At 42.3% G+C, this 18,769-nt stretch overlaps 1 protein-coding gene across 2 annotated transcripts; it reads right to left on the reverse strand.

The window, feature by feature from the left end:
* Positions 1-797: 797 nt before the first annotated feature.
* LOC119743629 (monocarboxylate transporter 13-like) lies at positions 798-11,881 on the reverse strand. Of its 2 annotated transcripts, XM_038220045.1 has the most exons (5): positions 11,834-11,881; positions 9,533-9,754; positions 3,818-3,958; positions 2,333-3,124; positions 798-1,444 (listed from the first exon to the last, which is right to left on the reverse strand). In XM_038220045.1, exons 2-5 carry the CDS (start codon positions 9,723-9,725, stop codon positions 1,203-1,205), a joined length of 1,368 nt encoding a protein of 455 aa, XP_038075973.1. In that variant the 5' UTR covers positions 9,726-9,754; positions 11,834-11,881; the 3' UTR covers positions 798-1,202. The 2 variants fall into 2 exon arrangements, with proteins under 2 accessions (XP_038075973.1, XP_038075972.1); XM_038220044.1 differs by lacking the exon at positions 11,834-11,881 and having other exon boundaries at positions 9,533-9,846.
* Between the last annotated feature and the right edge of the window lie 6,888 nt (positions 11,882-18,769).

Genomic DNA, 18,769 nt, shown 5'->3' on the forward strand with positions numbered 1-18,769 from the left:
GCCCCCCCCCCCCCTGGAAAAGCCAAAAAAAAACAAAAAAAAAACAAAAAACAAAAAAGAGAGGCGCGAAGCAAAGTGGTGTAAATTTAATGAGTTGGGGGAGGCAAAATGTCCCTGCCCCCCCCCCTAACACTGATAAATCGAAAATTTGTTGAGAAATACAAGCATTTTTTGGCCAAATTTTTTTTTGCCCCCCTCTAGAAAAAATCCTGGCGACGCCCATGGGGGAGCGTGGCGGAAAGCAGTCCATGAGGGAGCAGATGCGGCGGAGAAGAAGTGGCGCAAGGAAGGACGGGCGCACCGGAAACAGTCAGCCCAAGGAGCGGTAGCATGATCCCCATTGGATCTTATGCGGCCAACCAACCAACCAACCATTAGTTATGAGCTTTCCAATGAGACATCGAACAAAAAAATCGGCCCACGACAAGTAATCAATTAATTCATTTCAACTTTTGAAGTTCGAGCGAGATGCTCCTAATTCAACCTCGTCCCCAGTACTTACTTTATTTCCAACCTCGTTTCCAATAGTAAGCCCTGAAAAGGAAACTTGCTTCCTGTGTCCTGATTTTATACCGCAATTGGCTAGAAATGGATTTATATCGTGTACTTGGTGGTGTTATTCACAACGTGCAGTGCGAGTTTTTGCGATCATTCGTCCACGCCTTCTCGAAAATACTAATTTCCTTTCCAATTTGGTCACATTAATATGAAATGTGATACTGCATGTTGTCTCGATAAGATCGTAACAGTTTAATGAAATAAATCGTGTTTTCATAACTCACGCCATGCTCGCGCTGCGACGAATTGACTCTGTTTTTACCCCAGACCCCGCATACAAAAAGAAACGCTAATGTAACGCACATGCAGGCACCATACTATTCCTCATTTGCATACTTGCACATGCAAAACTCATGATGTTTCTATATAGTCATTAAAATGTTATTTTCGAATGTCATAGATATAACATCGGTACGACTTTACAAAAATGTTATCACAGCATTATCGCTTTAAAATACATGATTAAACGTCAAATTTGAGGCATTTAAATCACGTTATTAAAATGTTTGTGTATATGTCAAGATGTTTCTATATAGTCATTAAAATGTTATTTTCGAATGTTATAGATATAACATCGGTACGACTTTACACAAATGTTATCACAGCATTATGTGTTTGCTGGGACGTAATATATATATGCGCTATTAACTTGGTTGAATGACGTCACAGACTGTTTCTGCACCGAGAGGCTGCGTCTCGACATCTTCCGTGCTGTCGGCGTTGGTTACGACGATGCGATCTGGAAACCCGGGCTTTTGGAGTTTATCTTGTTTCTGAATTCCCACGAGTCTGACTACCACGCATAACAGCAGGAATGACAGCAGGCAAAGGGCGCCCCCGGTCAAGAACGGCGCGACGTAACTCCCAGTGGCGTCGTAAATCTTGCCTGAATTACAAACGAAACACAAAACATCCGAATGTTTGGACCCCTTGTGCAGAGCGCCCTCACGAAAGACGAATTTTGTTATTTTGGGCCAAGTTCGGGCAAGGACCACTGGTCGACTAGTGGTTGATTTGTGACGTACCTTACGCCTGTGCACTGATAGCAACGTGCGAACGTCTCTAGTCAAACGCTGGTCAAAATGTCATCGCACAACTTCTGGATCCTGGCTCTCTGCTAGCGTTATGAATGCGCGCTGCTATTGGTTACCAGCGATGCAACCAGCCCCAGTAGATTGGTTCCAAATAGTCGACTAGCGTAGTCAACCACCGTCGACTAGACAGAGTTCGGGCAACCGTTAGTCGGACTATGGTTAACCCATTGGTCAACTACAGTCCTTGCACGAACTTAGTCTTATATTCAGTGACAGTAGAGCTTATAAAGTGTCTGCTCATGCGTATCAGAGCGAAGTTCTGTCATTAGTGAGGGCGCTCTATAGGTGTCTATTATTACCGCGACAATTACGAAGTAACCTTAATCAGACACATCAGGTCGACTTGTTGATTTGTTATTTATCTCGGAAAGATTAATTATAAGATAGTCTCTACATATAAAAGAATTTTACATCATCAAAAAGATAAGTTATACCGCAATGTGATATGACACTCCAGGATCACTGTACAAACACCTTCATGCGACATTGTTGGCCAACCGTACTAGGTTGAAAAAGTTGAGTTATTGCAACGGATTCTATACTACCTTTTTATGCTGCTATGAATATAAAAGTTTTCTAGAAAACCTTCAGTAGAGGGCGCTATAAACACCAATAGAGGGCGCTTTCAACACGATGCAACTGAAATATAGTCGGCGGTCACAAATTAAACTTGTACTTACCCGCAACAACTGGCCCGAAGCCATCGGAAAGGAAGGTTGACGCCCAAATCAAGCTGAGTGCGGCCGGCTGCTCCGACGGACTGGCCACGTTCTTCGTGTTCACGATAAAAAGAGGTGTGGAGATTCCGACAAAGGTTCCCAAAACGACTGCGTAGGCGACTAAGAAGCCGTAGCCGTCCGAGACAGGATTTAAGAAGGCAGTGACAGTCATCCCAAGAACAGTCACTAAGTGGAGTTTGAAGGGTCTGATGTAGTTCCTGTCCACAAACCAGCCGTGTGTGGATCGTGTGATGAGTGATACCAGACCGAAGGCGAAGAGCAACATGGCACTTCGGTCACGTGACCAACCTGCCTCCTTGGTGCGCGCCGGTAGATGAATAATGTTTGTCATTAAACCAATCGTGTAAACATAATTTGCCAACAGAATCAACATTACGTTGATGTTGGAGAAAACGCGAAGGTATCTTCTTGATAGTGCGTTCATTTTGTCTCGTCTAGTTCGGTCACTATCACGGTCCTGTTGCTCATGCTGTGGGGTTGGATGACTGAGATTGGACTTGAGCGGCCGGAAGAGGGCGCAAGCAGCAACCCCGTTCATCTGCAAAGCGCCAATGATAAACATGGCGCCTCGCCATCCGTAGTTCACAACCAGGAGACGAATTAAGCGCGGGAAGACCATTTGTCCCACATTCACTCCAAGTAAAACAACTCCTGTGGCGAATGTGTAGCGTTCCTTGAAGTACCGAGAGATCATTATTGTGCCCGGGGAAACAGTCATCACCAACCCGACACCTAAACATCGAAATAATTTCAGGTTTAAAGATCTACTAGCTTAATTGGGTGATCATTGTCATCCAAACGTTAATCTAAAATTGGGTGATCATTGTCATCCAAAAGTTAATCTAATTTTCTAATTTACTATAGTATCATCGAAATAATTAACTGCTCCCAATTGACTTCAATGAAAAATACGGCATATTGTGAGGACACAAAAAAGGGTGGGCTATTTGGATTGAGAAGACAAGTTTGTATTTACGCAAATTTACCCACCAAAAAAATAGCAACCTTTTGTTGTATCCATAATTACAAACTATAATGGAGCAGAACCATCCTGATCGGCGTTTTTTCAGATGTGAAGGACATAATGCAAAAGGAGCGGCCGATAAACCTTTCGACCAACACGTTAAATCTAAGAAAACTGGAGCCTTCATCTGAATCTTACAAAAGGTGATGGTTCTTGCTCCCCAAAACGTTGTACATGCTGAAATGAGCTTGGAACGAAGGAGAATCATGGGAGTTATGGCTTATCTTACAGTTGTCCAAAAAGAAAAACAAAGTCATATTCAGGGAACATTCACAAAGTTGTTACACCAGACTTCGAGTTATATCAAGACGATCCAGCGGCCATGAACCATTTGCTATGAAATTACAATATAGCTCTTAGAATGAACCACGATTTCGATTTGACAACTAGGCCCTACTCACCGGTCAGTCCATTGAAGATGTACAGCTGTGTGATATTGGAGGCGATTGACCCAAGTACAGTTGAAAGTCCGGTAATTGCAGCCCCAACTATGGCTACATGGCGTATACCGACACGAGTTGCTAGAATGCCAGTGAAAAAACCTGCACCATAAAGGTCAGTTTAAAAAAAAGGAATAATACATTGTACCAGCTATGAATCATTTTTGGCCATTATTTGATTTTTCGCTCTGTACCCAAGTGTAGGACTATGCTTTATCAATAGGTACAGCGTCACTTCGAAACACCTCATGTTAAAACTACAAGAAAGTGCTCAAACGTTTTGGTTAAGTTGGTGTCTCATTTTTCTGTTGCAGATAATGAGCCTACATTAAAGGATCTAAACTCATTCCTTCACCGAAAATGCAGTGTCGTGGATATCACTGTTGTGCGCTTTCTTGAAAATCACGCATTCTTAAGAATGCGCATTCTTATGATTGTGCAACTGGATCCTTGCGCAATCTTCGTAAAAAATTACTCTTCCAGATTGAGCGCACATTCTTAAGAATGCGCGACAAGATAACGGTCTTGTCGATACCGAGCACCCAGCCTCGACTCCAGGGGCGCGTGCTCGTTACGATCGCGCAGGGCATGATGGGAAACAACATGGCGCTGCAAGATCGTACCCACGGGGCACGAGGTTGCCGAGCACCTGCTGCGCTTGGCAAGTCTAGCTGCATCCTCGTTCACTGATTCTTAATCATTATACGGTTGCAACGCAAGGCGCTAAAAAGTAGAGTTGATATGAAAAGTATACGCGTATTGGGGGGGGGGGACCGGGGAAAAAATAAGAGACATAATAATAGTGTATTGGAAAGAATTCTGATTTTTGGGATAATAAAAGCGGGGGGGGGAGGTAAGAATGAAGAATGTGAAGAATGAGAATGAATACTATGACATCCCATAGCGCTAATGCTATTTCCCATTTAAATTGCCACCAATTTATTGTTCACACCCCCACCATTACGCCGCAGAGCTGGATTCTATCTAGTCAAAAGAGCAAATTTGGCAGCTTCTGGACATCGTTTTTTTTTCGTGGCATGCATATGATACATACAGGGACTTGTCTAGTCTAAACAAAGCACTTCCCAGACTAGTTCCCAGTCCTCCGTTATTACAAAACTTCCCATAGTGGACAGAAAAAAACAATAATGTTTAATTTGATTCAAATTATCGTAGTCATACGAGTACAGAAGCATAGAGAATTTTCTTTCCTCTTTATATGAATTGTTTCCCTTTTAACCGCTATACATTTCATTTAACATAATTATGTCGTGCAATGTTTGTTAAGATTGCGCAAAATTCATAAATTGTGCACGTGATATTCCCACGCAATCTTAAGAAAGAGCGCTCATTCTTAAGAACGCGTGCACATTCTTAAGAATGCGCGCTCATTCTTAAGACTGCGCGCTCATTCTAAAGAAAGAGCGCTCATTCTTAAGAACGCGTGCACATTCTTAAGAATGCGCGCTCATTCTTAAGACTGCGCGCTCATTCTTAAGAATGCGCGCGAATTCTTCAGATTGCGTGATTTTCAAGAAAGCGCACAACATCACCAAAGAACTCCTGGAAATCTCTGACATGTTAAAACACTTCGCGTGCTAAATTTTGGCAGTATAATATCAGACGCCTGCTGGGAATCAATCCATGACACAATGTAATTTGAGCTACCCGGCCCTCAAAGTCCACCATTCACCCCAGATTAACCCCTGGTATCTATGGCGTGTCAAACGTTGCAATATTCAATGCTTTTGTTGGATGTTCAATATGTGTTTGTTATCTTTTACATTTATGTGCGATGTTCAACATAAGTGTGCGATGTTTTTTATTATGTGTGCGATGTTTAATATATGTGTGCGATGTTTTACAATATATGTGCGATGTTCAATGTATGCGATGTTTTACATTTATATGCGATTTTCAATTTATATGTGCGATGTTTGACGATATATATGTGCGATGTTTCTAATATTATGTTCGATGTTTTGCATTAAATGTGCGATGTTTTTCGATACAATTGTGTGTGATGTTTTCCAATATATTTGCGATATTCTCAATATGTGAGCAATGTTTTACAAATATGTTCGACATTTCGAGCTATTTGTATTCAATGTTTCATCGGTATGTTTGCATTCGATCTTTTGCAATATGCATTTGATGTTTCACTTTTCATTCGATGTTTCGTTAAGAGTCACAGTCTGGTTACTAGACCGCGAAAGTCTGACTATTTTGCCTAAAGTCAGTGTATGAGACGTCAGGGGATCGCGTAAGTGATTAGAGCCAGACCTAAACGGTAAAAACCGGAATTGTGGGTAATTCTTTAAGCATACGCAATGCGTTCATCATTGTTTGGGCAGTACCCCCAGCTGTGTCTGTACTACCCATAGTGTTATGTGCATCATCTATGCATTGAGGAGTGCATGACATGATGGTCTGAGCTCCAAGGCCGATGTCCACCTGTCCCGTTTAATGATCCAGGTCATGATAATTTGTTAGCACAAGCTGATAGGCGACAAACGGAGTTACGTAATTCATTGGCTTATGTGGCACACGATGGAAGTTGTGTGACATTTGGGCCGAAGATAGATATATTTTTTTAAAACTTGACAATATTAATATTCAGTGCAAGTTTAGTGAAGTATCAATTTAGCTACTTATTCTCAAGTTGCACTCTTTTTTGTAGTACAAAATGTCGAATATACGATCGACTGTTGTAAATTTGAGCCGGGAGCGGCACTGAGAGGGATTATAAGGCCATGATATAATACGGCCGATACTGACTACAACCACAAAAAAGTTAATATGTCTGAAAAATGTCATCATTATGATTGTTTATATCATTAGCAAGGGGCTCTGTGCTTATCGGCAAAATGGGTGCGTTTTGGGCGAGCACTGTGTTCGGGTACAAACCCCAGTCCGTTTGCTATTTTTGCAATATTTTCCCGTCCAAAACAATAGCTGAACCCGTTATCGGCCGCGGCTGCCTCATCAGACCTCGGCGGTGTGCGGGGCGCAACGAACGGCACGTACGTGCACTCTGATCAGCGGACCGCGCCTGTCAACACGGGCCGGGCACTCTCATCTCTGGGCCCTCGGCCTGAGAACGTGGCCCTTCCCGACCCGATTGCACTGTGGATTTGAAGGAATTTCAAAAGGGCTTGCCAGTGCGTCGATTTTTTCGGGGCAGGATTCTATTTCATTCCCCTTTCGTAAGATGATTTAACAAAAAAAACACCGAAATTGTCTCATTAAAGATGGAACACATTCATTTCAAAGCTGGAATCCGTAATTCTGATGAACGATGTATGTAAAAAAATGTTTTGCCTGGATTTTAACCTCAATATGAAATTAGTTGGACTGAGACTGTTTCGATACCGAATTATTTGGGGCGCTAATAAATTAAACTTTAGATGTGCCTTAACCCATCTATCGAATCTGGACATTTCTGAAATTAGCGATGGAACAAAATCGTCTGACTGAATTACTGGTTTTCGTTCCACCCAATGGCAGTGAATGTTGAAAAAACCGAATATCCGTCTCATCATAAAATGTATTGGGCTGGGTTTACCAATGCACCGATTTTTTTCAAGGCGCTTATACATTTTTATCATTCCCCCTTTCGTAAAATGATTTAAAAACAAATTAAAATTGCTGTCATTAACGACGGACCAAATTCATTCCAAAGCCGGAAATCTGTTCTATCCGCGATGAAAAATGGGTGTTCAAGTGCCTGGATGTAAACCTCGATGTAAAATGAGTTGGGCTGAGACTGTTTTGATACCGAATTATTCGCAATTATTTCGCTTATAATAGAAAGTTTGGATGTCTTTTCTCTATGCTTTACCCATCTATCGATTTAGTGAAATTTTGCAGACATAGGCCTTATGGGAATTTTCTTTTCTTTGTCGGCCGTATAATGGTCTCAATCCCTCTCGGCGCAACCGTAATCCTCCCGGCTCGAATTTACAACACTCGGATATTCGACATTTCAACATTTTACCCTTTTGTACTAGTAACTTGAGAAGAAGTCTAAATATGTATACTTCACTCCTTGCACTAAATATTAATCCTTAAAGTTTTAAAAAGAAAACATTTTTTTTTGCCAAAAAATATCCGCAGTCTCTCACCATAGAGCAAGGAAGCCCTCGCGTCTGCCACTTATTTAAAGCCAACGAATTCTGTAACTCTTATCTCTTGTTTAAACAACACTCGGTGGGCTGTTTATTCGAGAATTACGATGAATAAACTGCACCTGGTAAGTAGTGTAGGGGGACTGTCTGGTACAGTTTGACCTTGGGCATAAAATATGTAAAGGTCACATAAATATGTAAATATGTAGATACAGATATAAATATGAATTAATGGGGTTAGGAAATTCTGGCACAGTTTGACCCCTAATTGAATGGATAAGATGAATAGGAAATAGGTGTGGGTAAGGAACCGAGCACAGTTTGACCTATTCTATGGGAAAGATTGCATATACATGTATGTATGGGGGGGAAATATAAAAATTCATAGTACAATTTGACCTTAGCCCTAACAATACAGTATACATGTAGTTATGTATTTACACGTGTATTACATGCGATTTACGCAATCCGAACACGACCAGCTGTGGCCGGCAGTAATCCTCTCGGACAATAGACTGTTGACGTAGGTGGCCGGAGGTGAGCATTGATCCCAGATAATCCTGTGGACAATGGACTGTTGACGCACGTGCGCTCTAGTGTGGGGAGTGTATAATCTGTCGGACAATATGACTTTAAGTGGCCGGAAGTAATTATTGATCACTCCGTAGGGGTTAGCCGGAACAGATCGATATTTCTCGAAAGGGGCCACCGTAGGCCGTGGTGTGAGGCATATTTTTTGATAAATCGAAGGTCCAAGATAGCTAATAATCCATGCGTATGTACGGAGACTGGTCGTCGTTTCATGATGATACGCAATTAATTATCTCCGTGCACCTATATTCCTTTTGTTATTCGATACAATACCAATGGCACTATTCTACACTACCACCAGAATCACCTAAGTAAAATATATATCTGTGCGCGGTGATCGTAGAAATGGAAGGTTTTGGCGTCAGCCAGAGCGAATGCTAGTACACATGCACCTGTGACATTCTACTGTATACATTACACTCGTCCAATCAGAAGGCGCTTAATCCATGAAGGCTAATTTATCGATTAGGCTCTATATTTTTAAGTCTACATATAGATGCGCGTACAATAACGAATGGATTCAGTGGTTTAAAAAGCGTCATTATAGCCATAACAAAAACGTTGGTTTTTAAAGGGACACTACGGCATGGACAGTGCCCGATTGAGCAATGCTTCTCGAATGATGTTTATCGGAAAGAGCATTGTATAACACAACCATCGTTTAAATGTGGGCGTTTTGTGTTATTTCGTGCAAGAACGAATTTCAGGGTTCCCCATTTGCAACCCCACCCCCAAAAGACAACAAACCAAGCTATATAGTTAAGTAAAGTGCTCGCCTTTTGCAGACGTATGAGAAACCACATTGGCGTTCGACAGGAAAAACGTATGCGTACACCGTCGTGCAACCGATGAGAGCCGTGTTTTTTTTTCATCCTTTCTCAGGAACGATAACTCATTATGGTTTAATTAGATGTTTGAAAATAAGAATCAAAACATGAAATTTTCCGATGAAACTTACACAATGGACTGGCGACCAAAAAGGGCACGCTGACAAGCCAACTTGCATCCGTAGCAGTCAAATCGAAGAACTCCTTCCATTCGATGTAGAAAACGCCGAGTGATTGCAAAAACCCTGAGGTGAGCACTAGACCGATGTGTGCACCTAACAGTACCATCCAAGCCCATCCGTGGTCCTGTACCGTAGGCGCCATTACTGCAGCAATGAACTATCGAGCTCCACCTACAACAATAATCATAATGTTGTTGAACAGCCAGTCCGCAGTGCACGCGAAAGTGCTTCCTTTTCTTTGCAACGTATCATAAATTCCCGTGCGTGACCTCGCCTTGCATATTTAATGAGCTGGAATAGCCTGTGGACAGTGGCGTAGCCAGGAATTTTTCAGTGGGGGGGCGCTGGGGGGCTGAACATTTCATGGGGGGGCGTCAAGCAGGGGCGTCAATCGCTTCTCAAAAGTGGGGGGGGGGGAACATACCCTGATCAGAACTGATGCGAGCGCGAAGCCCTTACGGCGTGGGGGTTCGGGGCCCGCTTAAGGGCCCCGAAAAAAATTGGATTCTAGATGTTCTGTGGTGTGATTTGAAGCAATTTCTTACCACTTTCCTCCATGCTTTAACTAATATTTCCTTAGCAAAAGATAATTATTTGAACATCGTTTTCGAGGTTGGAGTCATTGGATCAGCCATCGGTATTCTGAGCTATAGGCGTGGGTTCGGGGCCCGCTTAAGGCCCCGAAAAATTTTGAATTCTAAATGCTCTGTGGTGCTATCTGAGGCAAGTTCTGACCACTTTAACCAATATTTTCTAAGCAAAAGGTACATTGTAGTACATAATAGGGCCCTGTAAATGAGACACGAGTTCAAAAATCTGGGGGGGGGGGACATTTGATATTGTGTCCCCCACCCTTCAAAAAGTGGGGGGGGGGGACCAGTCCCCCTGTTCCCCCCTGGATTGACGCCCATGGCGTCATGTAGATCAATGATAATTTTTTTAGAAACTCAAAATCTCAGTGGGGGGGGGGGGGGGGGGGGGGGCGACTGGGGGGGGGGCGACAAGGTTTCATGGGGGGGGGGGCCTGTCGTCCCCCCCCCCGGGCTACGCCACTAATTTCAAGGAATTTTAATTGGTCTATTATTACTATTTAGCTTATATGAATGGAGGAAAAAGTTTGTGCGTGGCCGATTCGCGTGATATCGCTGACTGAAACTGTGTGACTCACGGACCACCTGTCTATAATACGTGTTCCGTGGTGTGAGCGAGCAGTGCAGTGGGTGTTAATACGCATTTTAGATTATCATCATGCGCTATGTCACGCCGGTTGTCAGCTTACTGTCCGCGGTCGCCGGTCGAAGGGTCGTTTCTCAGTGATCATCATGTGGATCATTCGCGACTATTTAGATTTAGATGAATGATAATTTTTTTTGAAACTCCAAATCTCAGTGGGGGCGACTGGGGGGGGGGGGGGCGACAAGGTTTCATGGGGGGCGTCCCCCCAACGCCCCCCCCCCAACGCCCCCCCAACGCCCCCCCCCAACGCCCCCCCAACGCCCCCCCCCCAACGCCCCCCCCCCAACGCCCCCCCCCCCCCCCCCCCCCCCCCCCCCCCCCCCCCCCCCCCCCCCCCCCCCCGGTGGCTACGCCACTGTCCAAGATGGCATGCACAGCCCGCGCGCTATGAACGACTTTGCGGCGGCTATGGTTTGCGGTGAGTCCGTTCTAGACCCGTGAACGTGGCGTTGTATACAACGCCACGCGCCTCCGTCGGGTAAATACAAGCGACAGCATTTTATCTTTTGATCCGCTACATATAACCATACATAATTTTGCCCATAGGTGAGTCACTTTCCTGTTGGGGTAATCCTTACCTTTAGGACCCCTTTCCTGTAATTTTTATAACGTTAAAAGACTCACCAAAACAGCTGTCTAAATGACCCTCTAAAGTGACATTCTGATATTTCTTGGCACATTTGAACAGTTGGCAATGACACCTCTTGATGAATATCAGCAGGTTTAATTTTGTAGAAAGAGGGCAGGGCTTTGATTTATGAGGGGTAAAAAAAGATGGCAATGACAAACAGAAAATATATTAAAAAGCAAGATGGCGAACTGCAAAAAAAGGTAGGAAAGTCACATTTCTTTGAAAGTGCTTTTAAAATTACAACTAACATGAGTTTAGGCCTATCTGAAGTAAAAAGACTGCTCTAGCCTGCAAAAGTCACTTTGGTACTGGACAGGCATCTGCAAAAGTCAGTTTTGAACAGAACTCGTACAAAATAGAGGTGTCCTTAAAGTAAGGATTACCTTTGTTGGGCCTCCTGTGAATTTCCGCCTCGGAGTGTTGGATCTGGCATTGCCAAGAAATTTGATGTAAAGTATAGGTGGACTGTGAACATTGACCTGTGTGTGCAAATAGTGCAGATCTGACAGTAAACACTGCTTTATCTGAACAAAATTTGACCCAAGTCAGTTTATAGAATTGGGGAAGTATAAAGGAAATACAGCAAAATGACCGCTGCTGCCCCTTGTGACCCTTGGCCTATAAATTCGCAAAAAAACCCAAGAACATTAGGAACTGGCAAGATGGTATAGGGCCTGTATATTCTGGCGAATGTCTCATGACGTTGAATTCGCTTCGCATTCGCATACACCGTGCACTTGTACATGGCTTTACACTGCAGTTAATCCCTTAAATTATATTACATTCATTCTTTCGCAGTTGATATTAATTTTAGAGATTTGTGGTTCTAAAGGGAAGAATAAACATAAAGGGGTACTTATAGTTACCATGTGCACAGGCCTGGGGAACCCTAATCATACAATAAACATTAACAATATACATGTAAACACATGTGTGCCCATAGACCCGTGAACGTAGCCACGTTCACGGGTCTAGTGTGCCCATAATTAGGCTGACAAAAACATGTAGATGTACATAACATGTACATGTACATAACATGTACATGTACATAACATGTCTTACATGACCACAAATATGGAGGAAAATGGCCCCAAATACGTATTAACAACCTCAAACATTGGTTTAATAGCAGCTATATTCATGGAAAGACCCTAAATACTATGAAACCCTCAATATTCCCAGTAAAGTGCCCACAGACATGTGTATAAACACGCGTACGGCATGACATGTAAATTCCCATATGCGTTAGTACAGCGTAAATTGCAACCCAAAATTGACAATAAACATGAAGTAAATCCCCCCAAGTATCATATCTTAATCAACCAAAATTGTACTCACTTTCTGTAATTCACGCACAGGGGGTATTTATGATAAACCTGGTAATTGGATAATAAAGGCAAATGATGATTAGGAGTCATAAACAAGGATTTTACGGAGCAAGAATTAACGGTAAATAACGTGATTGAATAAGGATTGGACGATTATAACAGTAAATCACAACAGGGCGCTGTACATGTTGTGCGCTCTGGTGACGGAGACGCTTTTGCACAACCTATGTTCCCCAATACTGATGTTCCCCGAATTAGGGTTGGGGTTAGGGGTGCACTGAACCAATTCAAGCTCCATTGAAAACAGTGTAAAATCAACAAAGTTCAGGGCCAAATAACATGCAAGCCGACATCACTGGGGTTTCTCAAACAAAAATTAAATTATTGTCTAGTACTTCATCTTTTCATTTCTTTTCAATTTTGGGTAGACTAGCTGATTACATTTTTAAATATTCACACCAAAACAAAATCAACTCCCGAAAAGTGATAGTTCCCAAGCCTGCATGTAGCCGTTTTACAAGTGGCATCCTTCCACTTTCTCAGGCAAACGATAGGACCCATTTTTCAACCGTAGTTTTATCAAGTCTGCCCTCAGATGGAAGCCCAAAAACCAGGGAGTTGATCCTTGGCTACATTTACACAATTCCACCGTTTTTAAAGCCAAACGGTCTCCGTTTTCAAAAGAAACTGTGGGGTCACTTTTTATGCTAATCAGCTCGCGTACAAATTCTCACTTGAATTAGTTCACTGCACCCTTAGGGTTAGGATTAGGGTTAGGGTAAGAGGAAGGATTTCGGGAAACATCGGTATTGGGGAACATCGGTATTGGGGAACATAGGTATGCACCCATCTCACCTCCAGGATCATTATATGATCAGGATAATTTCATTTTGTATGTTGTCTAGCAGCGGCTGCCGCATAATCCTTAGCAAAACTGTTCAGAACCTGAACTTTAATAATTGACACAAATCTACACGAGCTGAGTCAAATAGAATTATTTCAATAATGGCACTAGGTTTGCTATATAATCCTAAACCTGCATGGTAATTTGTCAGGGAAGCAAAACAAAAGGTCCTCAGCAAAGGACCCACGACATGAGTAAACAACATACCACGTATGCTTCTCCGAAGTAATAATCATCTGTTCTGTGTTTTGGTTCCGATTTCAACTTGTGGTACGCTTTCATACAAACAAGGGCGAATACAGAACACATTTTTTTGGGGGGGGGGGGCACAATAATTTTGGTCAACCAAAAAAGGGGTCCAAAAATTACGGAATGGGGTTCGGGGCTAACCCAAGTTTTTTTGGATTCTAGATGTTCTGTGGTGCGATCTGAGACAATAATTTTGTGAACACATTAACCAAATTATTTTGGATCCCCGGATCCGCCCTTGGATACAAAATGAGGCCACCTTGAGCTCAGTTGAACATTCGCTCCATTTAAAGGGAAGATACAACATTGGCAAACATCAAAAAACAAAATGACCAAGTTATCACGAAATACCTTACTGAATTGTTAGAGATGGACAGTCTAAAGCATCCTGTAAAATCGTGGCTCCTGGTGTGCTGACATTTTCAAGAGAATTTTTTTCAAGGCTGGTCGGCCGTGTCTACTGACACGCATTTAAATGGGCCGTGTTTTGTCGACCGTAAACTTGAAAAATGGACTCTCCGCGGCAAACTCTTGGTGTGGCGCACTGCATTGTGAATCGCCCGAATTCCCCAAAGTCTTTACGTTTCTCCGTTTCATCTTAAGTGGGATCGGGGAACTAGTCTACAAGAAAATGATTGGGTTGTTTTTTTTTGTTTTTCCAGCATAAACAAGCCCAAAACGTGAAACAAGTCAGTTTAACATTGCTATAACTACTAATCCTCCCAATCCATTTTTTTTCTGAAAATTGCAGCAAAAGCAAATGTTGTACATTCCCTTTAAGTATGTAATATTTTAGGAATAATTTAGGGCAAAACAAGAAACATTCCATACATGTATAACCCACATGGGATGGATTTGTTAGGATGTTCAACAAAACCCTATACAGCCACCATGATTGAACTTAAGCATCGACAGGATTTGGACTTTCGTACGTATGGTAACTTCGCATCTTGCCCCAGACCTCGAGTGCGCCAGCAACTCTGAGTCAATGTCAAATGAGGGCCAAGGGCAGTAAAGATGACCTCTCCTACCCAAGCGATTGAAGCAGCTGCGACTCCAGAGCCACACAAATAACATAAAAGCAGGATATTCTCGGTGTAGTGCCAGAATATCAACCAGCTCTGTTCCTAGATGAAGACATCCCTTCCGCGAGGGAGGTTTTTGGTCTCTCGATCATCTACATTCATGATATGTTTCAGCACCCCATCCCTCCATGCGACCAGCACCTTTGTTGAAGGCTCAGCGGGCACTAGTTTTGCCATCAGCTGGTGAGGAGGGCTGTGCAGTGACTTACCAGGTCCTCTAAAGTAGCATTGAAGACCGTCTTGGAGGTGAAAGAGACGGCCAACAAGTTCCATAGAACTCGATTCCTCAAGCAAGTTCAATGAGTCCGCGTGTACAAGATTCAGAAGTGAAAGCCAACCCAATTTGGTCAATGGTCGCCAAATAAACTTTTGACATTTTTGTGTTTGTTTGTAGGTTGAAAGTTAAATTACCAAATTAAGTGTGTCTCACAGTTGAGCAATTTTGGTGTCTATAATGATTTATCCGTGGTCCAAAAAGGCAACCAACACCTACATTTGCGTAACCAAATGTTCGAATGTGCTGTTCATAGTACTCAGACATCTCCGCTAAATGCTCGTCTATTGATATTAAATCATTTAAAAAGGTAATAAAACGTAAACATAATGCCTGTAATCTTCTCAGTGCTGCACATCGTTGAGTACGCCATCCAATAGCCGCTGGGTCAGTTGTACGTATACTTTCTGTGTACACAGTTCATTACTGACCCGACGGCTGTTCCATCTCCTAAACACTGTTTATGTGACGTCACTTTATATCTGCTCCTGGTATCCAGGTCCACCGCCAGGAAACCATAAGACTAGCCAATTCGAATTCCCCATGGTGTAACCTTTCCAAAAATACCCACTAAACACTTGGTCATTTCCAAAAAATAAATGACCCCTGGCTCTTGGACTGGTGTTTTTTTTTGGTTTTTTTGTTAATGATTGTAAAGCGCCTTGAACGTCAATTTGAAGGATTTGGCGCTATATAAGAATTTTATTATTATTATTATTATTATAATGTTCAACTTTTACGAATTCGCAGCGCCGAATACTTGCCACGACGTCACCGTGATTCGCGTTCGCTTTCGCAAATAATATTGTGGTTATCTGTAATAAATCTTCTTCATTTCTGTAGTTTTGGACCTTCCATAGTTTTGCAACCCGTGGTTGGCAAAAGGGCAGTTTGACAACCAAGCGTAGAAAGGGCTATTGTCCAAAGAAGACCAGACTTTGTTTACGATCCACCAGTCAGTTGCCGTGTCACGCGTAGCTGCTCTATTTTCTCGTCCACACAACAAACAGGAACGCCAGGCCAGCGAACGATGGCCGTGGAAAGGGCTTCAGAAAATTCGCAATTTTCATGGCAAACCACAACCGATCCAAACAAACAAAGTTGTTTTAGGTAGTTAACGCTACTTCATACATCCATCAAGGAATTTTTCCTCAAAAAAAGGATTTCGATGTAATTTGACAATATTATTTCACGGCCAAATCGACTAAAAATTAGGTCATGAAATGTCCGGGTTTTTTCGAGAACGACGAAAGTCTCCCAAATATTGAGGTAATCAAAGGAAAGAGTGAACCTTCATCTACAAAAAATCTCGTGAACGTGATATCATTAATATTTTAAGAATTCGATGTTCACCTAATGTTTCCAACAACTACCATTTTTCACAACGCGAAAAGATCGTCGCCATTGTAAAGCATAGAGCGAGGAACCCAAACACGGTGTGACCTTGTGACCCATACGCCCACTGATTGGTCGAGCTCAAGTATGGCCTGCTTAATATTCATAAGTCATTCATTGCACGGTGAAAAGCAGGTCAGCACCAACCTCGTCCCCAGGGTGTCGAGCAGTACGCGCCCATCACTACCTGCTCTCTCAACCTGGTATTGGATCATTTGCATGTGCCAGATTTTTAAACACGAATGCAAATGAGGAATAGTCTGGTGCCTGCCAATGCGTTACATTTGCGTTTGTTTTTGTATGCGGTGTCTGGGGTAAAAACAGAATCAATTCGTCGCAGCGCGAGCATGGCAGAAGTTACGAAAACACGATTTTATTTTAATTAAACTGTTACGATCTTATATCGAGACAACACACGCAGTACTTTTTTATATTAATATTAACAAATTGGGAAAGGACATGAATATTTTCGAGAAGGCGTGGACGAATGATCGCGAAAACACGTACTGCACGTTGTGAGTAACAACACCAAGTACACGATATAAATCCATTTCTAGCCAATTGCGGTATCGAATCAGGATATAGGAAGAAAGTTTCCTATCCAGGGCTTACTATTGGAAACGAGGTTGGAAATAAAGTAAGCACTGGGGTCGAGGTTGCGTTAGCACGTGCTATTCACAATGTTTTCAGGCCAACGTACGTCGGCGTACCTACGTTCGTTTACACGCGTACATTGTGATTGCAAATCATGAAATCCTTTTTGGACCTAACATTAGAAGTCTCCTGCACGTGTTTCACATGAAAATGAAACGTATACTTTCCTCTATCTACTGAGCCTTGCCGTTTCTTTCGGCCTTTTTTAAAGAATCGAATGAACACCTAAATACTATCGGCCCTCGATTTTGTTGATACAAAATATGATTTTGTTTGACAGGCCGTAACAACACTTTATATTTGTCAAAAGCAGTAATTTTTGGTATCAAAATAAAGCACACGATTTCAACTTTTCACTTATTTAGCCACCTTGGCCAAACAGTGCATGTATCCAGGCACTTTTCGTGTTTTTCTGTAGTCTCGAATAGATCTCGTAAAATCTCGCGTACGCTTTTGGGCCATGCGTGCTTGACCTCGGGACAAGAAACTGAGGTCAAACGGGGCTCTGTGCGTGACACGGCCACTGACTGCGACGTCCCGTTTCATTTATTACGGGATTAATCAGGACATTATTTCACGACGGCTGGTCTGCAATTAGGCCTTTTTACTAATAGATTCATAATTATGCACGCATGCGCATAAATGGGCCTGGCGGCCAAAGGCGAAAGCTGTCCATTGAATGGCTACAAACCTCTTCATTTTCTGTGCGTTTGTCCAGGATTTGTCAGCAAAACTCGTGGTGTTTGGAACTTTGAAACAGGGGTGATTTACAATTATCCTTTGTGGGGTATTTTTGCCCTGTGTGGAAGGGTGCCATGCTAATATCTCGGTCTATCTGTTGTTGTTAGTAAAAACCTGAAATTTGGGTAAGTTTGTCTATAATAAAATTGTAGACTCTGAAATTTCTCATTTTTTTTCAGGAAACCTTGCTTAATATTGGGCTGTGGTTTGGTTGATTTGAAGTTGTTTTGAAGTTTGTAGTTGATCGGCTTTAGGATAATGGCGGAATTGGCAATAAAAAATAATGAAAACTTTGAACTTAGTACAAATTAATCTCAATATATAAAATACACGTTGACGTCATCCTGACGTCAGATTAATTTGTCATACATAACACATACGTAACTGTATATTAACCCATTTGGCTCTCTAGAACTATAGATATCAAACTTTAAAATATGTAGCCTTAAGATTACGTCACATGCCCAGGATGACTTCATCATGACGAAACTTGTTAAGGACCAACTTTACCTTAGGGTCTTTTGAAGTCAATCTGATTGCATTTCATGTAATATTTTGCGATCAGAAACAATTATTTAAATTTTAAAAATGAATAAAACATCAACTGATGACGTCCATGGCGATTAAAGGGACATTTCTAAAAAAAAAGCGACACACCCTGGACAAATTAACAGAAAATGATCCGAACG

The sequence above is a fragment of the Patiria miniata genome, unplaced genomic scaffold (genome assembly GCF_015706575.1).
Source record: "Patiria miniata isolate m_02_andy unplaced genomic scaffold, ASM1570657v1 HiC_scaffold_6, whole genome shotgun sequence".
NCBI lineage: Eukaryota > Metazoa > Echinodermata > Asteroidea > Valvatida > Asterinidae > Patiria > Patiria miniata.